The sequence below is a fragment of the Leuresthes tenuis genome, unplaced genomic scaffold (assembly GCF_036924035.1).
Source record: "Leuresthes tenuis unplaced genomic scaffold, fLeuTen1.0.hap1 SCAF_24, whole genome shotgun sequence".
Lineage (NCBI taxonomy): Eukaryota > Metazoa > Chordata > Actinopteri > Atheriniformes > Atherinopsidae > Leuresthes > Leuresthes tenuis.
In genome coordinates this window covers 16309074-16326856 of record NW_027325378.1, presented here as the reverse complement: position 1 = coordinate 16326856, position 17783 = coordinate 16309074, and the positions used below count along the sequence as shown (strand labels likewise).

Genomic DNA, 17783 nt, shown 5'->3' with positions numbered 1-17783 from the left:
TGTCATACCAAACAACAAAAGCAACATATTGTGTAAGTCTGTGCTTATTTGTGTGTGTGTTTGAGCACGCTGCTTACTTCATAATGGCATATGTGTGAATGCATTTCCAAAAGTAGAGCCAGACTTTAATACTGCTTACTTCAACCACACAGGTCTCTAAGGCCTCAGTGGAGTCTTGACCATAGTGATTCATAAGTAGACACAATACTTAATCCCAAAATTCCTTTCATTGTGATTCACTGCTAATCCAACTGAGACAAAAAAACAAGGATGTAACTAATCATTGCATCATACTCAGAGACAAAATTGTTCGGAATATGAAGCAGTTGAATAAAGGTTTGGTGACATTTATCCCCTATTGGCCATACAGTGTTATAATAAAAGCTTTTGAAACAAATGGAATCTGCTGTCTTTTGTACTCCGGAGAATGAGGATGTTCCTCTTTTTGTACCTTCCACCCAGCTTTGTCTTCTCAGTGTGTCTTTCCATGTCTCCAGATCAGGACAAGTCACACATACTATAATTGATATGAGATTTAGGGGGTATATTTCAATGTAATTAGAATCTTGATAATTGGACTAATTAGTTCTAATTGCTATGTGAGAATGACTTTGATTAAAACAGTTTTTTCTCTTCAAATGAGAGTAGAAAAAAAATAGTTGGGTGACATTGGTGGGATACAATGCTAAAGTTCACTGAAAATAACTATTGATATATAAAGATTAGCCATGAAGTACAGAGGATAAAACAGTTTTTGTTCAACTGAAGAAAACAGCAGAAAATAGATTACCCATTGCACAAACTCAGCAGCTTATAGTTGGACCTAGTATTCTTAGAATAAAGGTCTCGAAAATGTAAAACTAATGCATTCTGAATATGTTTATTAATCCAAAAGCACTGAATTGGCCTGATCAAATTTACGACAACCGTATTGAATTAGGTGCTTTGATAATGCTCAGTGCTATACTCTGACAAAAAAGGGAGGTTAAGATTGCACTTGTAGACATCAAATAAGATGGAAGCTCTGCAGAAGTCTTTCATGCATGTTCAAACAGATATCAGCAGCATAGTAAGTCTCTACCAAAAGAAAAAAAAAACAGTGAGGGAGAATGGATCCTTCCTGACTTATTTTCATGCTCCTTTTCATCCACCCAGAATTGACTTGGAACTGTCAATACTTGCAGTAAAAAGGTACATTGTGTTTTCTTTGAAGTTGTGTTCAGTGGTTTATAGTTTTTATGTTCTCTTTCCCACTTTTAAGGCTAAAAATTGTGCTTTAGAGATGCTAAATCTGCAATTTTAAAGTACAGTAAGTTAAAAGTGTACATGATTCACCCCGGATAAGCTGAAATAAGCTAATTCTGATTCTGATTTAAAGGAAAATGTTATTCAGTCTTTATATATATAGAATAAGATGTAAGCACACTTAAACTCACAGAAGATTTGAATCTAAAGAGACAAGGTGAGCATCATTTGGGGAAAAAATGCAAAAAAAAAAGAATTCAAAGAATTTTATATGTTAGATATCATATTAAATATATTATATACAGCTTCATATCAACTGTTTGTTGCTTAATCTCTAATATTATATTTTCGGACAGTTTAAATAAAGTTGTTTTGACCTTGAAAGAAGTCTCTGCAAAGCACACATATTCAGTAAATCCGCTTATGGGCACAATAATTTGGAGCTCTGTAAGACATCAACGCATTTCATTCCAATTATTTCCTGTGCATCTATTTTACTTGGCGAACAAAGTGCTTTGACTTTTATACGAATGCCGTGTGTTACATTGTTTGATTGATTCTCAGGTTATCTGAACCAAATTTTCTTGTGTCTATGTGTTCGCTCAATAATGCATGAGCATCTGATTTGCACATTTGTGTCTGGACGCCCTACAAAAACCTCAATGAGCTAACTCTCTTGCGGCTCAATAGATGGCAGTAATATCCCTCAATCACAGCAGTATGAATCTTTTTTGCTCTTAAAATACATGAGTACACCGACGTGTGTGCACATACTCGTGCACAAATCCATATGTACACAGTCAGAAAGATGCACAACTGACCACTCAGGAGGACAGAAGAGATGGAGATAATAGATGACACCATGGCAGCAAGTACAATCATAAAACAAATGAATATCTATATGGAATTCCTGATGTTAAGATATCTGTGATTCCTCAGGTATTGCAGAGAAGCCCATAGCAATCCAAACAATACTGAGGGAGAGATGGGTGAGGAGTTGGAGACTGTGTCTTTAACTTCATTGTGAAATCTAACACTCACACTGTATCTCTCTAAAAGTCTGATTAGGTGAGGGCAAAAAAAAGAAGCCTTTAGCTCACAGGGACTGTAATGTGTGTGCTTGTAAAGATGAAATCAATAGCAGCAGCCCCTCCACAGGGCATCAGGGAAAAGCCAAAACTACAACTTAGTACTGTACAATAGGTGCCTATAACTGACAGCGATGTGTCATCTTAGGGTACTGCTCAGAGGTAAAAACGAGGCACTATGCATAATCGTGAAAACCATTTAATTGTGTCTTCTTTGTGCGCTGCCTGCCCGGGCTCTGTGTTCTTTTTGTATTCACTCTCCCCCAAGACAGTCTCTGTGTCGTCATTTGTTGGCAGGATATGCCAGTAATCATTTGAATTCCCCAAGTATGTTCAGAAGATGTCAGGGAGTAGTCTGTGATCTTGTTTAATATGTGACCAGCAGCTATAAATTACAAACTCCCAGAAATGAGGAAACACGGGTACTTTTAAATCCCCAAGGAGAACTCGCTTTTTGTCTCTCTTGCGCATACATAGACTCCCTCTCTCTGGTTCACCCTCCTCTATGTGTCTGGTAATCTCCTCCCTCTTAATTTAGTTGACATTCAAATAAAAACAAATACCTGTGAATTTTTTTGTTGAAATAAGCAATCTTGCTTTCAGCCTGTTTTCAACCTCCATGGGCATACAGCCCCACGCCTTGTTGCTTTTAATACATGTGACCAAAGTTTTTGAATTTCCATGCTTCCTGCTCTGCCTGTTTTTCATAGATCCTTTATTTTTTTCATTAAAATTAAATGCTCTAAGCTACAATAAAGAGGAAAAATTATTTTTCCAGACTAAGAGAAGAAAAACTGGTGTTATGGTTAAAGGCTGGGCAATGTTTGGTTTGTCCTCATATGCAATATTAATGCAAACCATTCCGATTGATTGTTTTGTCTTCAAACTGTAAGCTGCAAAGGGAAATCCCAATGATAACTGACATTTAAATCCACATTAAATCAAACGCAAAGAAGTGGATATTTGATCAAAGTTTATATGGGTTCTTTGTTTTTCTACAGGATAGAAGGAACTGTGAATGTCTGAAAATGACTTTCCCTTTCCCTTGTTAATGTTGATTAAAGTTGAGTTATGTGGATTTAGACACAGTTCCCCAAGATGAGTGTAACTATATATGCGGGAGGTGTTAGTGGCACATTTTGTTGTTAGTGTCTGTCTGTGTTGCTATAGAAGTAAGGCACCCAAGTTTTTTCTTTTCTTTTCTTCACGTTTTCCTCACTGAAATTTTGCCGGCATTAGGGTAGATAGTGTCGGATGAGACTTACTGTAGAGAGAATGTATACTCCTCCATCTCCTCTGCGGAGAGGTTCTCCATTGAAGGCTGCATTTTCTGTTTGTCTGCCTGCCGAGGCGGTGCACTTCTGCCGCTCATGCTGGGGCCACAGCTATTTGTCTTCTTGATTGGCTTCTTCTGTGAGGAGCAGAAATCGGGGGAGAACACATACGGATGTCATTTGTAATCAAAGCAGGAAACAGGCCTCTGAATTTATCTTGGGGGATGCACACGGCGACAGTGACAGTATGCTCGGTACTTTGGAGCTTCTCCTATATCTCACCCGCGCCTCAATTGACACGAGACAAGAATGACGGCAAAATCGCATACAGCGTGCCATCCTTCAAGTTGAGTTCATTTGGGAAACATGCGTACAGTGACGGTGGCGTTAAATATGTGATATCCGAGCAGCTGCCACTGTTTTTTTGCACACTAGTCGTTTACTGTCATCGTCATAAACACAGTGAAATTGAGTTAGGAGTGGGGGTTTTAAATTTTTCACCAAGGTACTTGGGAGCAGATATTATTTGTTAAGCCGCCAACATGTTAACGGCGTGCTTTCCCTGGCCCTGTCAGCCCTGCCTGTGTTGCCCTTGGGTGGGCTTAGTGCCTTTCTGCTTGAAGTTGTGAAATACACACTGATGTATGTTAATGAGATCTACAGTTGGAATAAGCAACCTCTCTCTTGCTTCTACCCCTCTCTCATTCTACCTTTCTCCTTTTCATTTTTTTCATCTTTTTCTCTCCTCCATCCCTCACTCTCTGTCTCTCCCTCTGCGATAAACTAGGCCCAGGAAGTAGTAAATGGGCAGAGTCCCATAAAAGCTCCATCCGTTTTCATAGGGCAATCTTTGCCAAAGCAAGCTGGGATTCCAGAGTGATGATCACAATAAAAAGGTGGATAGAAGTGAGAAGGAAAGCAGAGAGAAAAAAAATGCAGGAGATATATAAACCACAATGTTCTCCGGTGTCTCCCCACAATAAATTTAATGCAATACCTTAAGAGTAGATTCCGTATATAGCTGGATTCCTGCCCTGTGGGCAAAGTAGTCGCCTAGAGAAAATTCATTTTAATTAGGCCTGCACTGCAGGTTGAAGGGCTGAAATCTGATCCCTAGTGCTCCCAGGCTGGGGCAGGTTGGAGATCACTCCACTTAATCATTAGACAACTGGGTTCCACACCACGACATTTGACAGAGTTAGCAAGGTTTTAAAGATGGGGCAGAAAGGGGAAGAAAAAATGGTCTACAGAGGCTGCAGAGAAATAAAACCTCATATCAACAAACTCATTTATTTAACAGGTCATCACTGATTAATGGTGTTCTGAAGAGCATCTTGCACGTCAGTGAAAGGAGGTTAGCAAAAAATAAAGAATTGTAGGGGTGGAGAAGAGAGGTAGGAGGGGAAGACATGTAAGAGTCAGAGAGGGAGGCTTGATGTTGCTCATAGGCTTCTAACTACCCCAACAATACCATCACAACAACAAAAGGCCTCTGTGGAAGCACAATGGTAGGGGCGGACCGGAAGGCTGCAATGCCAGGTCAGCACACAAGTAATTTTGCAATTACCACTTCAAAGTATAGCAGGTAACATGCAGGCTTTGATTAATTTAGCTTATGTCTTCTGTAGCACAGGAAGAGGCGGGTTACAAATGATTTTGAGAGGGAAAAAAAAAAAAAAAAGGGAAGCATGGCTGGCATTGCTGATTTCACAGAATTTGAGCTGCTTTGGCTTCTCATGCAGATCAAAACTGGCTTTGAAGGCTGAAAAATACCTGTTAGTGTGAAATGTATTTTGACAAATCTAAGATAATAAGCCGGGGAGGTGTGTGTAAGGTGCTGAGAGGGGCGGGAAGGGAAGGAAGTGGAAGGGAATGGGAAAGCAGACAGGGTGCTCATTTTTTTAGGGTGGAACACTTCCCCTTAAATCACAGCATTACCTTGTTGTGAATCCCATCCTCTGCTTTCTCCCTGCATGGATCACTTTTCTCATCAATGTTTCCAGAACAAATCTCTGAGGAGTAATTCTTCCCTGCATCCCAAAAAAAGAAGTAATATGGAGTAAGTGTACAAAATAGATTTTATTCTATTATATTTAACCAATGTTTAACCTGGAAGATCAGTGATTTCATCTCCAGGTCTTTCAATATAGATAAAGCTAGATAAAGAATATCCATGTTTGTTTTCTTCAAAAAACATGGTTTTCTGGTTTAACAGGACAACGTGAAAATAACATGATATTTTTTATGCTACTGTTTGTAGTGAACCACCTCTTAGTTTCGCTTTTGTTTTGGCTGTTACTCAGAAGCAGATACCAAAGATGTTTCGTTGCGTTATCTTGAGACTCGTGGATGCAGCACAATGTTATTTCATGAACAGAAAGTAGAAGGAGGGTTGACTCATGGAGTTCTTGCTACAGAGTCATCTGTAGTCATCTTGTCAGAGCTGAATCTTCCTTGATGCTCTTGTGAATACAATTAGAAATGATGAAAAATAAAAAAAGAAATGAAGTTGCTTGCAATACATTGTCCTGTTCCTCTGTCTTTGGTAAATTACTTTGGAAGTGGTTTTCATCCTCCATTTTCTCCTTTTCTCTATCTGTCTGACTTTTTTTTCTGTAATTTAAATGGTAAGCCGCCAGATGTGTGTCTCATGCTTGAAGAGTCGACGATCTGCATTATTTAGCATATTAACATTCACAGAATTTAAAAAAGGGTTCCTGCTTTGCCTGGAGGTTGTAATTAAGTAAACCTTAGCTTGATACATGTAAAAATCTCACTATGTGAAACTTTTTCCCCCCGTGGAACCAATCACATCTATATAATACATATGGAAAACTCTGGAAGGATATAATTTTTCTCTTGCCACAGGATTAAATATATCAGTAATAATAACTTAAATATAGGCTGCATATAAAAAATCTTTCTGACAGCCAAAATGTACTACATGCAAATGGAGAGAAGAGTCGGCTCATTGCTATTTTAAGGGAGTCTAAAATCAGATTTCACACAAATGGAGTTTTTATTTAGCACCACTTTGTTGCTAAACATTTAGAGTACCTACAGTTGCAAGTTAGTATGGTTATAAAACTCCTATTCTTAGGAAAAAATTGTTTATATTGCAATGTTTTCATGACACTACATGCAAACTTAATTATGTGTCAGCATTAAGATGAGTCAAATGTCTTATGTACACAGTGCAAACAAATCTTAATGTGGCAGAGACAGCTTTGCACACTTTTAGCAAGTTTATTAAAAAGAAAAGTGCCATGAAATAATGTTAAAGAAGGGAAACACGATTGAAAGGCACTGGGAATGGATTTAGATGTGAGTCAGAGATCCCTTTTGTGAAATAAAGACAACGTGATTTCCCGATTGTGTTTAAGAGAATCCATTGAATTCTGCATGTCTAACTTTGGATAGCTTTTAAAGCAGTCATCCATTCAGCTAATGTTTTATTACAGCAAACATTGTTCCAATCTGAGACAGAGCAATACAATGCATGATGTCTTTGCTTTGCCCACACACACACACACACATACACACAACGGCACCTACACACACAAACATCTCAACCTCCATTAGCAACAACAACCGTGTTGACTCATGGACTTGAACCCCTATGGATTACAATGCTTTCTTAAACCATTCAACCAATCACATTATGCATACACACACACACACATTACACCAGGCCCTACAATGCTGATGGTCAGACGCTATGGAACCAAAATCAGTGCGGAGGCAGCATCGACAGCTTTGACAGCTAAGGGCTACGTCCGTGAACTCAGAGTGCTGGAGCTGCCACAACTCCAGCCTCTCCGGGCACCCAAGGCCAACAACAAACTCCTTGTTATGCCCCATTCGCTCTGAGCTGTGTTAAGACCAGCACTCATGCTCATTCAGTACACACATTGCATTGATGCACCCACACACTGAGAGGCAAATATATCAGCGTAGACACTCTTACATATATGCACAAACACTTCCCAGGATAGAAATATGAGTGTACCTCATGCCTCTTTTCTCTCCTGTTTACACACAAAAGCAGGTCGAGTAAAGACAAAAGCCTGAAGGCTGCACCACTGTAGAGACCCCATCACTACGTTAGCAGTGATATGGAACCAGACTGATATTCTAGTTTTTGCTCACCTCAGCCCCTAATTGCCATATGACTGGTCGAAATTTGCAGAAGAATCGAAGGTCAGCAACTCACAGATTACCCTCGAGTCTGTGACTTTATCTCATGTTAAGGTTGCTATGATACTGTCAGGGTTTGCGGTTGCTTCACACAAGAGTGTATTTTCTTTTAATCCATTGCATTTCAATGACAACAACAAACACTCACTGAATACTGATATGTTCATATCTGTCTGCCGTTTTATTCTTCTGACTGGTCATGAAAGTCAAATCATGTTTGCTGCACGTCTTATCAAAAAAAACCTGTCACCTTTGGGTGTGTTTGTCCCATAAAGTCTGAGTCACGTAATTAAATCTACTAAATAACACAGTGTCTCAGGACTTTGAGAAACTATGTGTCACTTATTGAGTATTGCATCACATTTATTAGGCTGAATAAATGCATTTTTAGGTGGGAGACGGTTGAGGATTATATTATATCCCTGACTGCCAAGTTGAGGAGTCAAAATGGACTCCCGTTTTGATCAGTGCGCCTTAACGTAACTTGATTTTTAAATGTTTTTGTTTTTGGTGGTGGGGGATTACACTGAATAGCTATTTCCTTGGGCTTGACTCAACGTTTCATTGCTGTTTTACACATTATAAATTAAATGGTTAAGATTATATATTAAAATGAGGTGGTTAAGGTTAGGAAAATATCATGACTTGCAATAAATTCACCCTTTAAGGATGTATTGTAATAAAAAATCTTTTTCGTGGATTACTTGCTGCTGAGTCGTCCCCCACCCCCCCACCCCCCCACGACTAAAGGCACAAACCAGACAGTGTACTACACTACATTACTTTAAATGTAGTAATGGTATTTTGTTGTCATTAGCACAAATACATAGTTTTCTTTTACATGAACAATTCATTTTTTCCATGAGGCTGGGCTGACATGTTTACTGTATCACACCATCTGTAAGAGTCTACAAATCTGTTTCTGAAAATAGGCTGCAAAAGTTGAATCCATCCATTTGGAATATGGACACCGTTGAACTGAACTGGCAGAGCGCAAAGGACAACAGATTTAGAGCATATGATGTAACACTGAGATTTAAAGTCTGATAAGTGGGAGTGACCTGGAGGGGAAGACTTCCAAAAAGTATAGGGCAGCTTTCCAAAGAAGATATTAGATGGGGAATCGTCCAAAATCCCCGTCAGTGCTCAAGGGTAAGGATGTTAAGATGCATTTGTTCAAGAAATGAAATGAAATTCAACAAACGGAGTAAAGAGAAACTAAACAGGGATACATTTATGGCAGACTCATCAGTGTGCTCATGGTGATCCACTGAAGGCCATCATAAAACAAGATGCTGATCTGATTAGTCATTTGGGTTCAAACAAACCCAGTGTAACTGGATCGTTCACTTAATGTGAAAGGTCAATTAACCTAATGTGCCTCTGGATAATCAGAAGCCAAATACGCTCCATTATACTTGGACAAGTCATCTGAGGTAAATCAGATTATTATCATCTAATAGCAATTTTTCAGAACTCAAAAATCTGAATTCACACGCAGCTGCACTGACAGAAATTATTTTATTTTATGATTGAAGCTTGTCAGACATATTATATTTTAGTTGAGGAAGTCTGGTTTTGTTCTGTACAGATATTCCGCAAGCATTGTGATTTTTCCATGGGGATTCATTAAGTCCAGTCCTCAGGAAAGCAAACTTCCAGTCTCATTGTCAAGCGCCACTCTGTGGCTATCAGTCACAGGAGGTCTGTATATACTTGTCCTGACTTAGAGACAAATGCATAATAAGGAAAATCCAGGCAATACAAGCTCAGAGAAAGTGATCTCCACACAGCGCACATCAGAAACATGGAGGCATGAAATAGGAAGGAAACGTCTGAAAACCCTCAGACTTGACTAAAGACTGAGGAAGGGGCGGTGGGGGGATAATTTGTTCCTCTTTTCCTTGCTGAATTGGATTTCCATTTTTGGCTAGGTTAAAGTTGTCCATCCAATTGCTTCCTTCAGCCTTGACATATCGCCACATCTGAACACCATAATTCGCTCCAGAGGTAATGCAACATGAACAGATCTGTATGCAAATGAGACACAGACGTCAGATCGGCTTAGAGCAAGGCACACATGAGGTGTTGTGCAGGACACCTTTTGATCCGTTATTTTACTCTCGGATCAGGTTCACTTCCTATGCAACCTTCTCACCTGGCTGTGAGGATGTGAGAGTGTGTGTGCATGCGTGTGTGTGTTGTTATCCTTGCCCCTGCGTCAGCAAGTGCTTGCAGTCTTGTGCAAGGAGGAGATCTGGTGCGTTTTGCCTTGTGTGGCAGAACATAAATCTCCCTCTCGTTCTCTCTCTGGAAAGGCAGTCAGTTCGTTGGGGACACTTCCCTTGTGGGCGTTAGGATCTCTGTGGGGGGTCACAGGTCAGCCAGCGGAGGAAGCGACAAGCTGTGAAATGTAAAAGACCAATTTCTTCCACATGTTTCAGTGCTGGGAGAACACTGCCAAGCTGTCAGCCGGCATCACGTTTAAAATGGGCCAGGGTGCTACCCAGCAGACCTGTCACAACTCATTTGTAATTAAAAAGCCTGTGTGATGTTTAAAGCAGAGCACCCCAGAAACTTTTGAGGACTGTTAAATAAAGATGAGCTGTGCGTGCAAAAAAAAGAAGGAAAGAAAGGCAAGGAAAAAAGGGCAATGTATTAATAACAAAGATGCTTGCCAGTCGTCTTTGTTGTAAATCAATACCAAATGAGCCAGCTATTTGATTTCTGGCAATGGCCAGGTGGATGAATTAGGTTGAAAACAAGAACAGCTTGCTTTAAAAATAAGGACGCGGATCCTTATTGCTATTAACAAAGTCATTAACCCCATTTTGATGTGATTTTAAATGTCGTGTGATCTTGCAGGAATCTATGCACCTGATGGACTTACCTGATACCTATCACATTCTTATTGTGTCTTATACCAGCATGCATTGCAATGTAACAATGTAACCAGCTTGGTGCACTTGTTTGTTTACATGTTAAAGTTGTGGTGGTATTGATCTGAAATAGTCTATAAGGTATCGGTGGCTCCTAGTGTTAAGTTTTCTGTATAAGTACTTGCCAATACTAACACCAGTATGGTATATCTGTTGTTTTTTGCTTTTTTCCCATTTAATATAACAGAAGAAAACTGCTTTGTTTCTCTGTCAAGTTTTGCTCACTGTCTTTAGCAAACTCTACCCTCAAGCACATTCACCTCAGTGGAGAGCTGCTGTTAGTGAGGCCTGCCATTCTTCTTCTCCCTGTGCTGGTGACATTAGGGTGACATTTTCTCCCCACTGTGGCAAAGTCGGGGGTTTTAACATTGGACCCCTACCTGGCAGAAATGAGGAAGAGCAAGCGGAATCAGCTGACAGGTGGAGAGGCGACCCCTGATGAGAATGTACCATGGTGGGCTCCCCTGTTCTGCAACTGGGGTCTGTATACAGCTGCTGTTGGGAGTGGGGATGAATGGGCTGAAGAAAGAGTTGAGACTGTGTTGGGGGCTGAGGCTGTGGTGGTTGCTGGTTATTTGGTGGATCTTGATGGACATCAGGTTTGGGGATGACAGGGGACTTCGATGGGGGTATTGATGCTGCCGAGAAGAGCTCTTGTTTCCCAGATGTTCCCGGCGAGAGCCTCTTTACCTAAAACACAATAACCAGGAGGAAGATATTTCTGCCTTTATCTGTTAAAAATCTACATATGACTTAAGTGAACATTAATATAACCTGTTTGAGTTCATGCCATTAGTAGTTATGTCCATATGAATCCACTGCATCACCACTGTGTGCAGGAAAACAACATGTGCTTGTAATTACATTACAGGTGTTTACAATCAAACTGCAGACAAAGCAAATTATTAGGGTTTGTCACAGTGTGCCATAAAACAGTTCAATTAAGCCTCTAAACATCACATGGATATTGCACATTCTTTTGTGCTGTGCATTAACAAAGATGCACAAAAGTATCCCTCAGGAATCACTGTAACTGTTGACAACTGTAGTGACAGTGCAGTAATACAAAAAACATGTCACAGTCGACGGGATAAATAAAGATGCAAAAGCAAAAGACAGAGAGCTTTGTTCTGGGTTTTAATTCAATTAAGATGTTTACTAATCTAATCAATGCATCAGCTCGACTGCATCCGGAATTGTTGGGTAAAGATGTGGTTCTCGTTTGCTCTCTGGGGCCATTTTCCAACGTCTCTGGAAAAGCTTTTTATCATAGAAAATCCAAATATCCAACCCTGATCTTTCCATATCTACTATCCTGCCTCCCAAACATCCCAAACAATAGGAGAGGTTCAGTGTGAGACTAAAATGTGTTTGTTTGCACATTTAAAATTCATTCACATCAATGCACATACAACTGAGAAACGTGCATATGTAGATTTTCTAACATGCAAATGCAAGCACACACCTGAAAATATAGGTTGCACAGCCAGTGATCTAGGTCAGAGGATATGAGAGCTTCGATTTTTTTAAACTGGTCCAGTCGTGTGCTGGGCTCGCCCCTCAGCATTGGAGTTTTGAACCTGGGTCGATGACACATAACTGGCAGTAGTCACTCCACAATTGAATACTTGATGGGAGAAGAGCTTCAGAAAATGAACTGAAATAGTTACATTTAACGCAATTAGGTATCATCTGCAACTGACTCACCTGCCCTGGATCAGATTAATGCTTGGCCCACAAAAAGGAAATGCACCCCAGGCTACGACAGAACTTATGTGGCCGCTGTGCCCAAGTAGCTTGATGAGTTGGAAGACTAGGACCATAGAGGGGGTGGTGTCACATGCAGCAAGTAAGTTCTACAGACACATAAAAAAGACAAAACACAAGCCACAGCTGAGGTTAACATGCACGCTGCAAATGCATACACTAATATAAGTACACATGATACACACTTCGATATACATACTAAATCCTGTACTACCTATGCATAAACTTTCTCAAAATCATCAGACCAAATATACACACACAGGATAACATACAGAACAATGGCATTAAAGGAGCAATTAAATCTATATCCTAAACCCAAGTGCTCCTTTAACTCATTTCTATATTTCCTAGAGGCCTCTTAACTGCAGTTCTTACCCGTCTAACCCAGCAAGTTGTCAGATAGGCTATGTTGGACTTATTGGCAATTAAGGAGAGCTTCAGATGTCCACTGGAGTATTAGCTGACACCTACTGAATTTGAGATTGGTGAGGGCCACCATCAATCAAACTGATAATATTACCAGTGTCTTGCATCAGGCAAAAAGTGTTGGTGGTTAGCAGTCAATGGAAAATAAATGCATTCTTATTTACCCCGAGAATGGTGGGTTTGCTTAAAAAATGAACTGACAGTGAGGTGTGTGCGACTTCATCCATCATCGGGTGGGAATATTTTATCCCTTTATTAGTTGTAATGGAAAATGCAGAGGACCTGTTTTAACACATAAATCATGTGTATCGCGCTCACCCCCTGCAAACCTGGTATGCACCTGTGAAATGATGGGTAGTACTGTGTGACTCAGGACATAAATTGATGGACTAATATCACAGATTACAGATATTGAGGATATTGAAGATATTCATATTAGTCATTTACTGTAGGAAATATGACCTGCACAAATAGTGATTTGTGTGCGTGCATGAAGTGCCTTCATGTAGACTACGTGCTCTAGTTTGCATCCTGTGGTGCTGTATGGTTTGTGAGAGTGGATGTTGTGCCTCAGAGTTTTCTCACTTCCTCTGTTTTCTGGGGAGTCTCTTAAACCATCACATCTTTGTTAATTGAAAACAGGAGTGATGGAAAAAATCCGGACAGTCTCTGTGCAAGCTAGTCTGCTCACAGTCTTAGTCTTATTAACCAAATTATAGGACAAAAGATTAAACAGAAAAAAGGGAGACCAAGTCCACGGAGCTTCATGTTTACATCTTCGGACCTCTCCTCTTTTTGCTCATTCTCTTGTTCCCTCTTCTAACTACAATGAAATCTGATCGTGAAAGGGTGCACATTTTCTAATCTAGTCTAAAAGTTATATTCAGACTGCAAATCCTTCTAGACTCTTCTCATAGTTCCCACTCACCTGCGTGTGTAAGACAACTCCAACTGAGCTGCTCTGTTTCTGTCTAAATCCAAGCAGACAGACAAAGCAAATGGTGAATGAAAAAAAGTGGGAGCGGGAGATAGGGAGGAAAGGAAAATAAGCTTCTGGCCTCCTCCTACCATCACTAATTCCTCATTTCCTCTTAGAAGGAACTGCAAATACTTCTGAAATCGCACGCTATCGTGTGGGCAAGAGGAGTGAGAAAAAACAGCTAAGCTAGAAGTCTCAGATAAATCTGATCGCCATTTCCACCGCTGTCAATGAGAACAACAGCAGTTGGTTTGTGCTCATGTTTTGGGGAGAAGAGGAGGGAAAGAAGAGTGACATGAGGTATTTACCATGCCTTACTTAAACCTTTTTTTTTTTTTTTTACCTCTGAATCAGATCCCAGGTCTGCATTCAGTTCATGCCAGCTTTAAACCCCATCTTTTATGTTTGATGGGAGCTGGAGACAATATTATCAGGAAGCTTGAGCTCAGTGAATACGCCCACCAGCACATCGACAGTGTCCACATGTGCTCAATGCTCCAGCTAGGCCTTTAACAGTTGCCATCAGAAGACTGAGCATATACAACACTATATAGGATCAAGAGGGACACTGAATTTAGAGGCTTCTGTTTTCAGGGTTTTCTTGTGACTCTTTTGTCTTGTGCACACATCATCAATGAATAAACATAACCAAAGAGTTTTAATCCACTGGTCAATGTCAACCATCCAGAATAAGTACGTGGGTTTTTAAGATTAGTGCTGCCTCTATAGAGGACGGCTTCCATCATATCAAGAGGTTTAGGGAAGTGGCTGTGAAATGTACACAGATTTCATCTAATATAATCCGCTATGTTGATTCATCAAAAGAACCAACTGCAAAGTCTTCTATTGTGCAGTGGAAATGGATGAGTTGAGTTTGCTTTTTTCATATGCTCCCTGTCAGTTGTGAGTAACTTTCTGACTTTTGCTTTCTTATCCCTTTATTCAGCTCAGAAGCTAAAAACTGAATGTTTCACTCCATTTCTACTTCATTTTGTCTCCAATAAAACATTACTTCCTTATATAAATGAATATTTGATATTAGGTTTGATTTACATGGATGGATTAAATGTCATATTTGAAAAGTTGTTGTTTTATTCATATGGAGATCCCAGGAGTGTAAAAAAACTAGAGGCTGTGTGTGGCATATTTTCATATCCTGCTTTCTCCAGTAATATACAATAACGTCTCATAGGCCTTTTAGTCTAGAAACTGCTGCATGTTCTCTGCAACTGCTTATAACAGGAAACTAGGAGGAATTTTGAAACAACAGTCTTGTTGTTTATTTGCTTTATTAAAATTGAGCTGGACAGTGCTTTTTGCATGTCTTCGGTTGTGAGAATGTCTTAATTTAAGCTACCACAGGTTCAAAACTGCTTACATAATAGAGTTTTTTTTTTCATGACTAGATTTATGGTCTTTCACTACTGAAAGCATAATGTACGAATGAATATAGGGGAAAAGAATAGGGAACTGACACTCTTATTTGTATTATTATTTTCAAATCCTTCATTGTGTATGTAAACATGTCCTTATGCAATGCTACCATGCGTTTACCATGACCAGGCTCTGGTTAATGTGCAGGTCATTGTCGTAGAAGCGACCCCGGTGCTCCGTCGGCTCAGTGGACACAGCCCAAGTTTGCTGCTCCTTCTTACTGTAAAAGGTGAGAGCTGGACCCCCTAGGTGGCTGTGAAGTGCCACACTAACTGAATAGAGACCCTTGGGCAGCTTGTCTCTGATGGCTCTCAGGCAACACACACACACCTCCACAGGCTGAGGAAGGATGCTCTGGTCCCCCTAAAGCAGACAACATGTAGCGCTTTACAAATATTGCAATCAGCCAGTAATACATCAATTACTACTTGACACAGTAAAGTTGGGCAACATCACACAGAGACAAGACATATTTCTTTTTTCACCTGGCTTTTACTCAAGGTGCTATTCGATATTTCCTGCTTTATTTGAGTCTCAAGCATTGAAACTTCATATTTTTTATACCTTAATTTCTGCTTTTATCTATTTTCATTTTTGTATTGTTTACTCGCTCAATGTAATAATCAAGTTTTCAATCATCTGCAACATTTTATAGATATCATTATCTTATTATTGTGCTGTTATATTCTTGTTCCATGAAGTACTGTGGGCTCATATATGTCTGAGTTGAGCAGTTCATCAGGAACTAAACCAATTTGTTGACATAATATGGATATTATATTGACATCAGTCACAATTCCATTAATTTAATTAATCTACATCCTCCCTGTACCACAAGCTTTGTAAAGCACTTTCTAAAGAAATGCTACATAAATAAATTAATTCTGTTCTGTTTTAAATATTTTTTTGAAATTGCTACATCCCCAAACCTTGTTTGACAAAGTCTGTTCTACTGCAAATAATTATTTTTCTTCCCACAACAATGTCCCATCTTTTGAGTCTGAATCATTGATAGAGACAAAAAAAGGTTTAATTTTAAGTAAAAATACCATATATACCAAGGCTAACTCTTCATTTTTTTGGACTGTGAGATGATTTTTGTATGACTCAAGGTAAATACAGATATTAGTCAACTAGCACAGCCTTTTTCGCTAACTGTGTCATCTCCATGCTATATATATATATATATATATATATATATATATATATATATATATGTATGTGTATGAGTGTGTGTGTGTGTGTGTGTCTGTGTGTGTAAAGAAATATGGGAGGTTATTTATGCTTAGTAAAAGGACAGGAGAGGTCCATAAAGAAAACCTGCTTCAGTTCAGCATGATAATAACCCTCCATGAAGCAAAGGAGCAAGGCAATACTTGAGTTAATCTGGGACAACTTTTGAATATTCAATAAAAAATGTAATTAAATACATTTCTAAAAACAGATTTACAAAATAGTTCTGAATTGAAAGTCAAGCTATTTTAAACAAAGTTTGTGGATTTTATTATCCCATATTTATCGTCCCACACTCCCGCAACGATTATGGTCTGTGGATGACCAAAATGTGGCCACATAAACTAGTATTGATACTTATAGGCTCCAGAAAGTGACTTTTGATATTTGTTGTGGCTTCCCTACCCTACCCTATCCTATCATATCCTGTCCAGTGACTTCCTTAGTGTGGAAATGTGTGATTATCTATGTTACATATCGTAATTCCTATTTATTTTATGTACTCAATTGTACATCATGTTAACCAGTTCCTGAGGGCAAAATCTGAGTGTCTGGCAATTAAAGCCCTTAGTTCCAATCAATGATATAGTAGCACTCAAGGACTATTGTTTGTACTTGCACACTAGCACACACACTTCTGCAATGTGTTCCAAAGCCAGTTTTTTTTTCTCGGGTATACAGTTCAAATTAGTCTGTACCTGTGACTGCTCATACTCTTTTTCTCAGACACACATAACACACCTAGGAAAGACTGCCGATACCCAATGCTCTGAAAGCCTGTGAGGGAGGAATGAGTGTGCTGAGCCCTGCAGTAATGCCCCACAATCTCCCAACTGTGAGCATCTTTGCATACCAAAACAACCAAACAATTTAGGCAGAAGTGAAATTAGTATAATTGGTGGCAAAGCGGTTTAGCCCACACGTCTCACATTTAGGAGGTGATGAAGGCCTCCAAACCCCCACATTGGAAAAAGATGTATGCATCAGACTAGTGAGGAAGAGGAGGAGGAGTGGAATGAGAGAAACATGAAATAATAAAATCATACCACTGTCCAATTTCAACTATGTATATCTTTCAGAAGTATTGTTATAATCTGGCTGACATGCTTGCACAGGCATCATAAAAGACAGTGAAGACAGTAAGGCGAAGGTAAAAGGTGAAGTGAGCCAATTTTCCATATCAGAGGTGGTTTGCTTGCCC

General features: G+C 39.5%; 1 protein-coding gene across 1 annotated transcript in view; it reads right to left on the bottom strand.

Annotated features, from left to right (window-relative positions):
• ofcc1 (orofacial cleft 1 candidate 1) overlaps window positions 1-17783 on the bottom strand; it is a 71188-nt gene that overhangs the window by 37095 nt on the left and 16310 nt on the right. Inside the window, exons 11-16 of the mRNA XM_072378776.1 lie at window positions 15470-15712; window positions 12451-12599; window positions 12209-12323; window positions 11124-11433; window positions 5546-5637; window positions 3599-3744 (exon numbers count right to left, since the gene is read on the bottom strand). Coding sequence (XP_072234877.1) covers window positions 3599-3744; window positions 5546-5637; window positions 11124-11433; window positions 12209-12323; window positions 12451-12599; window positions 15470-15712 — 1055 coding nt within the window. The remainder of the gene's footprint in view (window positions 1-3598; window positions 3745-5545; window positions 5638-11123; window positions 11434-12208; window positions 12324-12450; window positions 12600-15469; window positions 15713-17783) is intronic.